Source organism: Rhagoletis pomonella, unplaced genomic scaffold (assembly GCF_013731165.1).
Source record: "Rhagoletis pomonella isolate Grant_MI unplaced genomic scaffold, Rhpom_1.0 Rhpom_scaffold_00007, whole genome shotgun sequence".
Lineage (NCBI taxonomy): Eukaryota > Metazoa > Arthropoda > Insecta > Diptera > Tephritidae > Rhagoletis > Rhagoletis pomonella.
In genome coordinates, this window is record NW_023458561.1 from 32,103,108 (window position 1) to 32,115,887 (window position 12,780).

The following is a 12,780-nucleotide window of genomic DNA, read 5'->3' on the forward strand; positions in this document are numbered from 1 at the left end:
AGCTTAGAACATTTTTTATTTAAAATTTAAAAAATAATGATTATTTTCCGTTACGACATTTCATACAAAAATAAAAGGAGTAAAAATCGATGATGGAAGCCCTATCGCTTTAAAATTGAGCACGCAACAGGGATACTTATATAAATTTGTTTGCAAAGAGAATCATAAGAAGGAATATGAATTTTTGACATTTGTGTACCGATAAAAATCAAATCAGAGCTGTTCTGGTAGCACCGCCTTAGATAAATTCTACTTGAAAGTAATCTACATAGGAGGCAATTTCATTTTCGGGCTCTGAAAAACAAAATGCTTTATGTGAGAAGCTTTTTCAAGAGAGTAATACACTCGAAGATTTGCCATTGCATGCCTAGCGGCGAGTGGTCCTAGCAAAAAACGGAGTGGTAGCAAGCACCTCTAACCACTTAGCCACAGCGACGAAGTAGATTTGGTTAATTAAAAATAACTTAACGAGTTCCCTTAATACTGAATACCGAAAAATATTTTACTCAAATTTTAGCACTTCAGTAAATTGTCTAATTTAAAGCAATATCCTTATTTAAAATTCTCTCCCATTAAAATGTGCAGTAAATGTGCAAGAGGTGTAAAAGATTTCTAAGGAAAGGTGTTCCTCGCAAAACCACATTGGTGAGGAGTGATGAGGGCTATTTTTTGACAAAAAATTACATCGATGTCGACATCGGCAACCGTAACAGGACCGATTATTCGGAGACCATCGTTCATTTACTTCAATAGGAAGGGGATTCCCTTAAACTCGAAAATGGCTCGAAAACCTCGAAACTTTTCCAGCCTCGAAAAACAACTGTCAATAATTGAAGGAATGGCGCATGTCGCGTGCCTTGAAAGTCTTCTAGTCGTGAAATCACCCTTCGTTCGTAAATTTCAGTGTTGCGGTTTGGCCTATTTACATTTTTTGCTTTTTCGGGGCAGTCTTTCGGTTCACGGATTGCACGGATTGTATGGTAAAAACCGGTTTTCCAATGGGACAGCTTTAATTTTTTTATAAGTCGGTTAAAAATTTTACTTTTTTTTTAATAACAACTGAGAAAGAAGTGAAAAATGTATTTGAAGTACCCAATGTGATTGGCGATTATACTACTGATACGCAGGGTACGCGGAAATTTGAAAGCTTTGGAGAGCTGCCATGATTTGTGACCAGTTCGTCGAATGAAATCCATTTTAAATGTCCAGTCTTATTACTGAGACAAATATTTTATGATTGTTTTTTTTTTTTGTTTATTTTAATAACTGAGGACTGAAATTTTTGGGTTTCGCGGTAGTTATAACGATGTAGCATCACAAAAAGATACGAGTACACATTAAAGAGGTCTAAATTAAAAGAGGAGTTGTAGCTATTTCTTATTAAAATCAACATGAATTTTAAATTCGCATTTTGAGTTTTAAGACAAAAAAGTTTGTAAAAGTTTAACGAGTTTCTGAGAAGAGATTGTTGCGTTAAAATTTTGGAAACGTTGCAACGACAAAAAAAAAAAAACTGTTGCAACCTTGAGCTGCTCCGGTAGTTGTGCAACACAAAAGAAATTCTAATTTGTATTACATATAATTAACGTTTTATGTGCCTGATTGCATATGAATGGAAACCTTATACAAAATGTATTTACAAAAATTTATGAAACCGGTTAAAAGCTAAACCCCATTAGCATTGTCAAAAACATTCATAAATTACAAATTCATATGCACTAAAGAACAGTAACTCCAATGAAGCCATTAAAAATTTGCATGTTGTGCAAACAAAATAATTAATTAATTAACTTAAAATTAATATTGTATAGATAAAAAAGTACGTATTTTTACACTAATGTTGGAAACATATTAAAAATTGAGTCTTCATAAAGTAAAATAAGAAAGGGTTGAGCGCTAAAAAGGAAGAAATGTAAAAGTGATTATAACATATTCTTGAAGATGAATCAAAAAATTAATTATCCAGTCAATAAAAAGGTTTACCAAAATAATGAGAAATTTTCATTAGAACTAAGCAATTCTTCTTTTGCTTTTTAACTTCGGGCTCAATTACAGGTAAGTAAAGACTATTGGCGAAATAAGTGAAAAAATGAAGATAATATTTTAAATCTATGTATGTACAGTTGTGTGCAAAAAATAATAGTGCGACAGCTAAGAATGATAATAGCTAACATTCTTAGCTAAGAAGATTTAACAACTTTAATTTTTTTTCTCCCATACAAACGAAATTGTCGAGCATATTTTATATGGAAGAAAATGCACAGCACCGTCAGCCAAAAAAATTATTAAAAATCAACGCAATTTTCTTTCGTCTTGAAATTGGCACTTTAACGTACTAAAATTTAATGAGCTACAATACCGCATACCCAAAATTTCTGAATAAAAAGTTTAAAATTTTCTGGTGGAAATGTTAGTTTGTTGAATTTTCATAATTTTTGTACGAAGTTTGAAATGTGGATTTATATGTGTATGAAAAAAATATAAACATTAAAAAAACACAAGAAAAATAGCCAAAACTAGTCAAAATGTCACTTGATTTAACCAGCTGACCACAAGGCTATGCACATACTAGGGATGTTGCGAATGTGGAATTTTAGACATCCGTGGATGCGATGGATGGGCTTGTTCGAGTTGCAATCACAACGCCTTAACCGTCTCCAATCGAGACCAAAATTTATATGTCATATAACGACGTAGGGGTTGAGGATTAGGAAATCTGATGTAAAAAATTGCCTCCTACATTTAAGGACCACCCTAATATACATACATACATAATTATTTATGTGCGCTACAGCAAAAAAATCAACGATTATTTAAAACTCAATTTAACAATTCACTACCTAAAAATTTGTGTAATAAAAAAGTAATGTAGTATGTAATATGTACTAACGTGGGTCGAAAATACGCTTTTTTAGAATTTTGATTGGTCATAGCAAAAATATGGTTCATTATGCTCTAAAAAAAATCTGTGTGAAATGTGAAATTTTTTGGTCAATATCCTAGGCTCGCCCAAGTCCATCAAAGTTCAAGTACTAAAAAAATTTGTTTCTTAGCTAACTTCGATTCTTTACAAAAAAGGTCCATATACCAAATTATGTAGGACTAATACTTTCGAAGATTTTTGCAATTTTAGTAAAAAAAATGTATTAATTAATTTGTTTATTAATTTTTATTTTTTGGGCATATTGAACTTTGATGGACTTGGGCGAGCCTAAGATATTGACCAAACAATTCCAAATTTCACACAGATTTTTCTTAAAGCATAATGAACAATATTTTTGCTATTACCAATCAAAATTCTAAAAAAGCGGATTTTCGGCCCACGCTAATATGTACATTATATATCGTCGATGTTTTGGCAAAACCAGATGCAAAACCGCCGTTGTGGCAAAAATGAGATTTGGTAACCCTGAACTCTAGGCATCGAGATTTATGCATAAAAATCGTTAAATCGTTATTATAACCACAGATTTTTAAAATAATAGCTAGAGAAAATACCGCCCCCATCGAGGCAATGCCTCCAAAGAAAAAAACCGTTCTTTTTCGATCTCCTGTAAAATTTGAGTGTGTATGGATTACAGAAATTTGACCATATATCCGCTTGGAGGTCTTCTTTGCTGGGATGTGACATCTCAGACTACCTAAAAGCCAGGAACTGCATTTTCCTCTATAAACTTATACATATGAGAACCCCACGTTATCTGTATGACAAACTTATTTTTCCAAAGTCGGAACGTTCTTCTGACTTAATTCTGCCCTCATACAACTTTAAAAACTCTGCCAGACTGTTTTTCATTAACGCTATTCGTATTTGGAATTCTATTCCTCATGCCGTTAAAACCAAATTCAACAAAAGCAACTTTAAAAGTTCCCTCCATACATATTTCTCGTCTAGTTGATGAACCTTCTTAATATTTAAGTTTTTATCTAGTCCATAATTTTTAGTTTGTACATCTATTGTTTTATTCCCAGCATTAATAGTATTAATATTACCTCTAAATCTGTTTAGTTACTTATATTGCTGTTGTACTTCAAAAGACTAATGTCTTATTGTACTAATTTTAAATAAAGAATAAAGAAAGAATAAAGATAGGCGGATTTGCAATTGGTCGATAGGCGGTTTTGCAAAAACATCGACGATATAAATAATATTTACTTACTTTTCAAATCAGTAACACTTTTGACTTTGCGTACTTTTAGTTAATCATAATTTTTTGTCGACCACACCTGGCGTTACTTCGTAGTAAAGAACATTCGTTGAAGTGTCGCAAATAGCTATAGTAATCGCAGCGCTAAAATATAAATTTAAAATATATGAGGTAGGTATGCAAGTAAATTCAGTTTACATGTGCTAATACTACTTATTTAAATTCTAAATTTCTTACCTTTTACTATCCGTTCCAATTAATTTCTTTTGAATACTTTCTACTTCAACGAAATTTAATGGTTGACTGGACAAAACAGGCACAAAAGTGACAACTGCATTATCACGTTCGCCTTGTAAATATACCAAATTCAATTCCGAATCGTAACATTTCGACAATTTTGTAACACGTTTATCTGCAAAATGAAAAAAATTCCTTTAAAATTTGTGTGAAGGCTTTATACAAGCATAGAGTATATTTACCGCATTCCAAGTCCAAACATACTCGAACGCCCAGAGCACACTTTATGTCATCATCACAGCCCAAAGCATGAAATTCTCGCACCTGTATTAAGAATGAATAAAAGGGAAAAGAAATGCCAAAATTGCAAGTAATACGCTGGTCTACAAAAGGCTTATACTCACCGTGTCGACAAAAGTCATATTTATAAAGATTTGCAGAATTGCAGCTGTTTTATTTTATGTCTTGATATGAATGCACCTATTGGTAAATAACTGAGCGCTCTTGTAAAATCAGCTGTGTGAAATGTAAACAAATATGAACAGTTTGCAGTTTGTGAGGCACTGCACGGGGCGTCGAGTTGTAGTTCCAATTGTATGCAGCTTACTTATTCCGCAATGTGAATATGGATGTATGTACTTACGCACAATGCCCGCTACTCACAGCAAGTTGATACCCTGAAAAACAAATTGTTAGCTTTAACACTAGTAAATTTCAATACTTTGACGACAATTTGATTTATACCCGAGTAAATATACAAGAAAATACACAAAACCACTGTCACAATACGCCGGCACGTTTCACGTCACATCAGGAATTTGCAGTGTTCAATGGAAACTGCCTTATCGACACAATTAGTGTTGCCAAACTTCGTAAGGTATCGGGCCCAACGAATTGTTTGACAAGTTGTCTGAGGGCATTTTATTTAGGTACTGTGCCAAGTGTTATGGGTTGTATATTTTTAACAATTATGAGGTGCTGAGCCAGAGGGGCAATTCCCGTTCTGGGGAGATAACGATTACCGGGCGACAAATTTTGACTATGCCATTGGAAAGCTGGGCTCCTCCGCTTTTCAAATATACCCACCTCCAAATTCCGGGGCTTTCTAGTTTTAAAGATATTTAGGGCCGGGTACTCAATGTCTGGTTAACACTAATCTCCGGTTAAACATCGCTATCGACGTTACCGACTCCATGTTATATGCATGGAGCCGAACACGTCGATAATGATGTTTAAACGGAGATTAGTGTTAACCAGACATTGAGTAACAGGCCCTTAGCGTTATTTTTTTTTTGATTTTTATATACTATGTTTATCTACTGGAGATTCCCAATAGTAATACCCAATAGTTTATTTAACAATTTTTTCATCACAACTATAATTTATAGGTCCGCAAAAAAACCACAAAACCCCCGAAAAATGCAATGGGCGGTTAAATAAACAAATGGGTATTATTATTGAAAGTCTCCTGAAGAGTACCAGAGTTTTCCGATCGAAAAATGTTGATTTTCAAGAATTCTATGCCATTTATACGAAATGTTTTTTTCCCCATATAAAAATAAATGGAAAACTTTGAGCGACCTCTAAATATTTTTTGATTACAAAATAAAAAAATAGGGATATACTTTTTTCGATATAGAACAGTCCTAGGGAATGAGAGCAGTGGCGTAGCCAGGATTTGGCGAAGGGGGGAATTAAAAAAAATTTGCATCGATAACTTAAAGTTGTGATACACAATGGCTAGAGGCGTCGCGCTATAGGCAAAACACGAGTTTTTTTTCAAAATCGTAGATCTTCGCTTAGAAAAGAGATAATAAAATGAAAATTTTTTTATCGTGAAGATAAATGATCATATAATGTAGAAAAACTATAGAGAAGTTACAACAACAATAACTTAACCCTCAAAATACCGTTCAAAATGTTACTTTTTTTTAATTTTGGATTTTGGCTCCCATTCCACTAGAAAACACTATATTTAATACACCATTAGCACTGTTTCTGAAAGATTTCTCTTTATTTTATCTTAAGACTCGATTCTTGGGACATTGGATGCTGTACCCGAGTGGCCAGATTGGAAAAAGAAAAGCTACCTTTAAACCTTAATAACTCGTAAACTATCAGCTTTCACAAAAAAAATTTATATAACAAAAATGGTTATACTGGTCGATATCTTTACGAAAGTGCAGCATTTAACCCTTTAATGCAGAGTCTGCCATATATGAAACGCTTTTTAACCCTTTCAAGGAAGAGGCAAAATGGTTCTCAATATGTTTTCAACGTACTTTTTATTTTTAATATTTTTATTTTTTTATTTATTTTTTTTATTATTATTTTACTCTAGAAAAATTTTCTACGATTAATATCTACGTCAACATGAGAAAAAGCACGTTCAAAAGCATATTGAGAACCTTTTTCCTCTGCCTTGAAAGGGTTAAAAAGCGTTTCTTATATGACAGACTCTGCATTAAAGGGTTAAATGCTGCATTCCAGTATCTCTTTTCTAAGCGAAGATCTACGATTTTGGTAAAAAAAACTCGTGTTTTGCCTATAGTGCGTCGCCTGTGGGCATTCTTTCATATATGTATGTACATATGTGCCATTTCTACCGTTATATATTTTTTGTCTACTCGGTTATTCCCTGGGGAATTCATGCTTTAGTTAAATTTAAAAAATTAAATTACTACACCATTTTAATTAATTAGTGTGTAGTCCAGTTTTGTTTTGTAGAAGTTTCGTTAGTATACACTTCAGTTTTTACACATTGAATATATCTGCATATTTGTATATTTACGCGTATCTATTTACATTTATTTATGTACAAGTCTACAAAATCTTATTACTTATAAAGCGATTTTTAATCTTTGTTGCTTAACACACATTTTTTCAATTACTTCTTGTGTTGTAATCGGCACATCATTATGTACCGCTAACATCGTTAAACCATTCAGCCGCTCCTTAATTGTATAAAAAGAAGGGACAAATAAGATAGCATATGGACATTCCAATGGTGGCGCACGTGACAGTCGTACGATTTCAATGTGATACAAAAAAGGAATACCATTTGTTTTCTTTAACTTTTTTGGGCCATTGTATGGCACATAACTAGCTCTATATTTAACCGAAAAATGAAATCAATCGAACTGCTTGGTCTTGAAATATAAGTATTTAAAGAGAGTGTCGTTACGTGACAAAAAATGGAAGTTGATTTTTTCTTTTCTTACAAAATCGCAAAACTCTGCGAATTGTGGATGGCTATTTTCATGAAACTTATTTTAATATGATTTGGAGCAATTCTAGTTGTTTTTAGAGTTTTTTGAATTAATGCAAATTGTTTCAATTCTCTTTTACAACCCCCAAGTGTGAAACGTGACGTGACGTGGCGTCACGTGACATAAATTTCCATCGTTATATTTTTGTTAATATTGCTTTTAAATGAATTTTCAACGCAAATAAAACATGTATTTTATGTAGAATTTACTTAATATTTTGACTTCAGCGCCAATTCAGGGTCAATTTATTAGAAATCTCTGATTTATTATGTTTCAACCACATACGCCAAATTCGAACCAAATTGGACCATAAATACGGTTTTTCGAAATATCTCGACCTTGGCACCACCTAGGAAGACCATTTTATGCAAACATGATTCTACTTACATAGCCAGTATATATTTTAAAATGCAGACAAATCGGCACGTAAATACGTTAGATATAAAACTTTTATTTTTTTTGTCGTGGTGGACCTTCCGCTGGAAACACCCATATTCAACAATTGAGTAGTCCATTTGCAAAATTGCAGATTTTTAGTTTTTGGTGGGTTTCATGTCCACTAACAGCAGAGTGAAAAATTTGTCTATATTCTGAAAAAAATAGCATGAAATGTTAACTACTCTTGCAAAAGTCGCTATAATACTTATTTATACACTTTCAAATGTCTCCTCTTCGTATGAACTTAGAAAACTGCAAGAAAACGTAGTAGTTTCGGTGCCTGGTGGAAGAAGTCGCAAAAAAGAAGCAAACCAATCTTCCTAGAGGAGAGAACGCGAAAAGCTAAAAAAGCTAGCTATGTAAAAGTTACTGCAATATTACATTTTTAAATATAAAATTTGCAAATCTACCATACTGCAATTTTATTTTTTAATGGTATTAGGCTCTTATTTATCCAAATTTTCAGGTAATAAAAAAAGATACAGTTCGGATGTTACTTGTTGTCGTAGACTTTTTTTTTTTAATTTATGATTTACTTTTATAAAATCACATAACGCTGTTTGCAAGTGGACTACTCATATATTCATTAAAAGATAATTTGTCATCCGTCTGAAATAAAAATAATTTTAAATCAGAAGGATAAAATAGTATTGTGTTATTAATTCAAAAGTAAATAATTGTAGTTCAATGACGAAGGGGGGGAGAGCGGTGATCTATCCCCCCATATATATATATATATATATATATATATGTATATCCCCCCTGGCTACGCCACTGGGTGAGAGCATTACAATTCCGACTGCATTACTGTTTTTGGACCACCCTAGTGTTGACACATTTTTGACACATGTGAAAAGAACTTAATTTTACGCTCTAATTACCGGAGAAGCCCAGAAAACGTGTGAACAAAACTATTAATATCTTATGAACTACATTACTGATTAAAAAAAGTAATGGGTCAAAACAATGATAACTAATTTATCATTCAGTTCATATACCTAAGTTATATTATTATTTTTTACTTTAAAGCCCAAAATATTCAAAAAAAAACTAAAAAATTTATTGATTTTTTCATAAAATAAAATTAAAAAAAAATTACGTGATTAATGCTAAACAAATACAAAATCACATTTTCCCGCTTTTTATAATTGAAACTGTATGGTGGAAAGTGTGTTCTAATATCTATTTGATACACAAAAAATGATCACGGCTGTACCTTTTGCTGATATATTACATACATATGTTCCATTTAGTTAAACAATATAAGAATATTGTAGTATGTACCACAAAAACGTATATTTTCTATAAAAAATCATAACTCAGAAAAAAAAAATTCTTCGCTATTAGAGATTTGGGTTGATTGTAGTTCAAAGTGTGTCTTTCCCGGTAAAAAAGTTTGAGAGAAAAAAAATACACTTTTTGAAAAATTAAATTTAAAAAAAAAATTTGCACTTTTTGTTTATTGTTAAATAAAAAATTTTAAATAATGAAAATCAATAATTATGTCATTCTATCTTGAAGTGACAAGAATTACTGACATTTGAGTAAAAACATTGTTGGAATCTATTAAATTTTGACAAAGTTATGGGCATTTAAAAAAAAATTCTCACTGTCAATTCGAATAATCTTTTTTTGCCTGAAAAACAAAATCGCGTTTAATTCGGCCGAAAAATTTTTCCGAGCCAAAAGAAAAAATACGTGTGTCTCATTATTTGGACCAACAAACAATGTATTTGAGTTTGGTCGAAATTAAAAATCATGCTCGTACCTGACCGGTTGTCTGGAAATGGAAAGCATCTATACAAATTTCTTTTGTTTGAAATGCAACCGTGGACACTAACTGGTTGAAAAACTTGCAAATGTGCGAATTTGCAAATTTGCATCTTGAGTGTGTTAACAGGGAAACAATTTCTTATTTTCTTAGTTTGCGAATAAAACTTCACACTTAAAATTAAGACATTTATAACAAACATTTTATGAAGAAAATCCCTTCTTCGTTTAACATAAAAATAAGCGAAATCGGCCCAATTTCATACAACCCTGCCTGACATGAAAATTTTCTCCACGATAAGGCTAGTAGCGATCTCTAACAGATTTTGGGACGCTTAGTCAAAAATGGAAACATATATACATATTTGAAATTTAAGAAAACAAGGCAAAGAGCAAAATCGGCTAAAAACGACTTATTTTTTTCTGCAAAACGGCTGCCGGCTAAATCGAAATTTCTCCGGCTGTTTGCTATCGCAACCGGCTAAATCTAGCCGGAAAACGGCTAAAATGGCAACACTGATTCCTAAGCACAGTTGTAGGCCGCATACGCAGAAAGAAGATTTACCCCTCTTCTTCGACAACACAGAAAAGAGAATTCTGGGTAGTAAGGGTTATGATCATTAAGCGCGGCCGATTGCTACCGCCTTTTTATTTTCGGAAGAACTCATTCCAGCGATTATTGCGTTGAAAATATTTTGACATTGACCGACAGTTAGTTAACTTTTACATGCATACTTCGTACCTACGTACATATGTATCTACTAGAAGTCTGCACCGGAAGACATTTTGCAGCAAAATATAAATTCTCTAGTGGAAACTTAAATTGCATTTAGTTTTACTTAGAAAAAGAGAAGTTGGACGTCTTTCATTTCCGACTTGTGTAAGTTTGATTCGTTCAAGAAGTATTGCTACTTGGTATCGTATTCTCTACCTGACGTGCCCTGTGTGTTTTACCCAATCCCCAAGAAGGGTTAGGTTTTCTTGATGCGGCATATTATATCCTATATTAAAAAGCTGATTGAGCCTTACCAGTATGTAACCCACCATTTATCAGGTTTTCACAGCACATCGAATCCGAAAAGACCCTTTATAAGCACATCGACTGGTATCACCTTTTCATAGAAGCTGCTCCAACGACGCCATGTCTAAATTAGGAATCACCGTATAGCTTATATGGCCATGTAGAATGACGTTGATCACAATCCTTAGCTCCGTATAAATTGGGCAAGGCGTCCCACAATCGTGTGCATTTTTCAATTCGATTTTGGAAAAGCAGAATACCAGCTGCCCATCTGCATCGCAGTGGCATCACATACAGCAAAAGCATGATGCTGCTCAACACCAGCAGGGGTCTACTTTGTATTTCGATTGGAAAATCAATGCGATTCGAAATGCGACACGAACTAACACTAAATTCGTAGTGCCAAGTATTCGAATCCTAATGATTTGCTTTTCGAATCGCAATACAGAGTATACCCCAGGCTCGTTAGGGCAGCAAGGGGTTGGTGAATGAAAACAAGACAGAGTACCTCCAGACAACAAAAAAAAAGCCTTCTTGTTTTGCGAAACACGTCATTGTTGTCTGTTATAATTGTAAAGTTGTAAAGGGCTCTATATATCTAGGATCCAGCAATAACATTACTCACAATGTAGCATGGAGATCAAGCGGAGGATAACTCTTGCCAACTGGAGTTACTAAGGGATTTTTAGACAATTGAAAAGCAGAGCCCCTTATCGACGAACAAAAATTACGCAAAAATCTGTCATCATGTCCTTTTTTTTATATCGCGCGGAGCATGATGTCGCACAAAGATGAGAGTTTTTTTTTGGGTCTTTCGAGAGAAGATTTATGGCTATGTTAATGATGATGTTCCGGACAGAAGATCCTTCGCCTCGAAAACGAAAATGGAAGCGCCATCGAATAAAATGGAAGAACCAAGCACAGAACGGTCGGCAAGCAATTATAGTGCCATATACACCACCGACGTTATAGCCGACCTTACTAAAGGCCTTTGTATTGTTTACAGATGATAAGCTTATGTTGCTCTCAATCTGAGGAGGTCAAGCTAGGAATATTCTTTCACTGTGACTACTGTTGTGTTGTGACTTCTCGTGACATAAAAACTTGAATGTCCATCCGACTGTAGAGGGTGTTCATGTTTAGCCCCTTCTGACTTGAAGAGGATGGGATGTGAGTTACTTTTTGTGCTTCCCTTCCATATCTTCGTACGGATTAATTAAGGCACTTTTGGCCGCAATATGTTGAGAGGCGAACAAGTACTTGACAGCTTTTCTCATAAAAATACAATCACCGTTCGGAGTCGGCGTAAAACTGTAGGTTCCTCCCGTTTGTGTGACAGAATCAAGGCGCACGCCACAAATCGGAGGAGAAGCTAGGCCAAACACCAACATATGTAGGTGTACGCGCCAATCAATTATTATTATTATAGGCAGCTTGCGGCGCCGTGCGGTGGAGGGTAATTGAAAAAAATATATTTTATACACTTTAAACTAATAGCAAGACAACTTTCATCTGCGTCTCCTTGCGTCCAAGTCGCCAATCTCCCATAGACTGAACATTTCATAGATCCCTAAAAGTTGCAGGAAAGGTGGTAAACGTATTTGAAGTACTTTCACTAAGAAAAGAAAAAGTATGAAAACTGGCAGAAATTGGCGAACTGCCACGCCCACTACACTAGGGGGTGGATATAGTAAATGTCACGCCCACCACCTATCCGAATTTTGTATTCTAATGCGGCAAGGACTAGAAGCGATCCTCCGAAATAGCAAATATTTGATGAAAGATCTATTTTTCATAAAAACCCAGAGATTAAAAAAAAAAATTATGGATTGGCGACCAGCCACACACACACTAGTGGGCAGGAATGAGGAATAAATACTACCAGATTTTATTGAAA

At 33.9% G+C, this 12,780-nt stretch overlaps 1 protein-coding gene across 4 annotated transcripts in view; it reads right to left on the bottom strand.

Annotated features, from left to right (window-relative positions):
• The window catches only part of LOC118742629, a 191,735-nt gene that overhangs the window by 7,996 nt on the left and 170,959 nt on the right, over positions 1–12,780 (bottom strand). The window contains exons 1-5 of one of the 4 annotated variants that reach the window (XM_036474843.1): positions 5,130–5,239; positions 4,790–5,062; positions 4,628–4,709; positions 4,386–4,560; positions 4,161–4,292 (exon numbers count right to left, since the gene is read on the bottom strand). In XM_036474843.1, the coding sequence (XP_036330736.1) occupies positions 4,205–4,292; positions 4,386–4,560; positions 4,628–4,709; positions 4,790–4,807 (363 nt within the window). In that variant the 5' untranslated portion in view covers positions 4,808–5,062; positions 5,130–5,239 and the 3' untranslated portion in view covers positions 4,161–4,204. Of the gene's footprint in view, positions 1–4,160; positions 4,293–4,385; positions 4,561–4,627; positions 4,710–4,789; positions 5,063–5,106; positions 5,247–12,780 lie in introns of those variants that run through there. The other 3 variants (XM_036474842.1, XM_036474845.1, XM_036474844.1) reach the window with 3 other exon arrangements.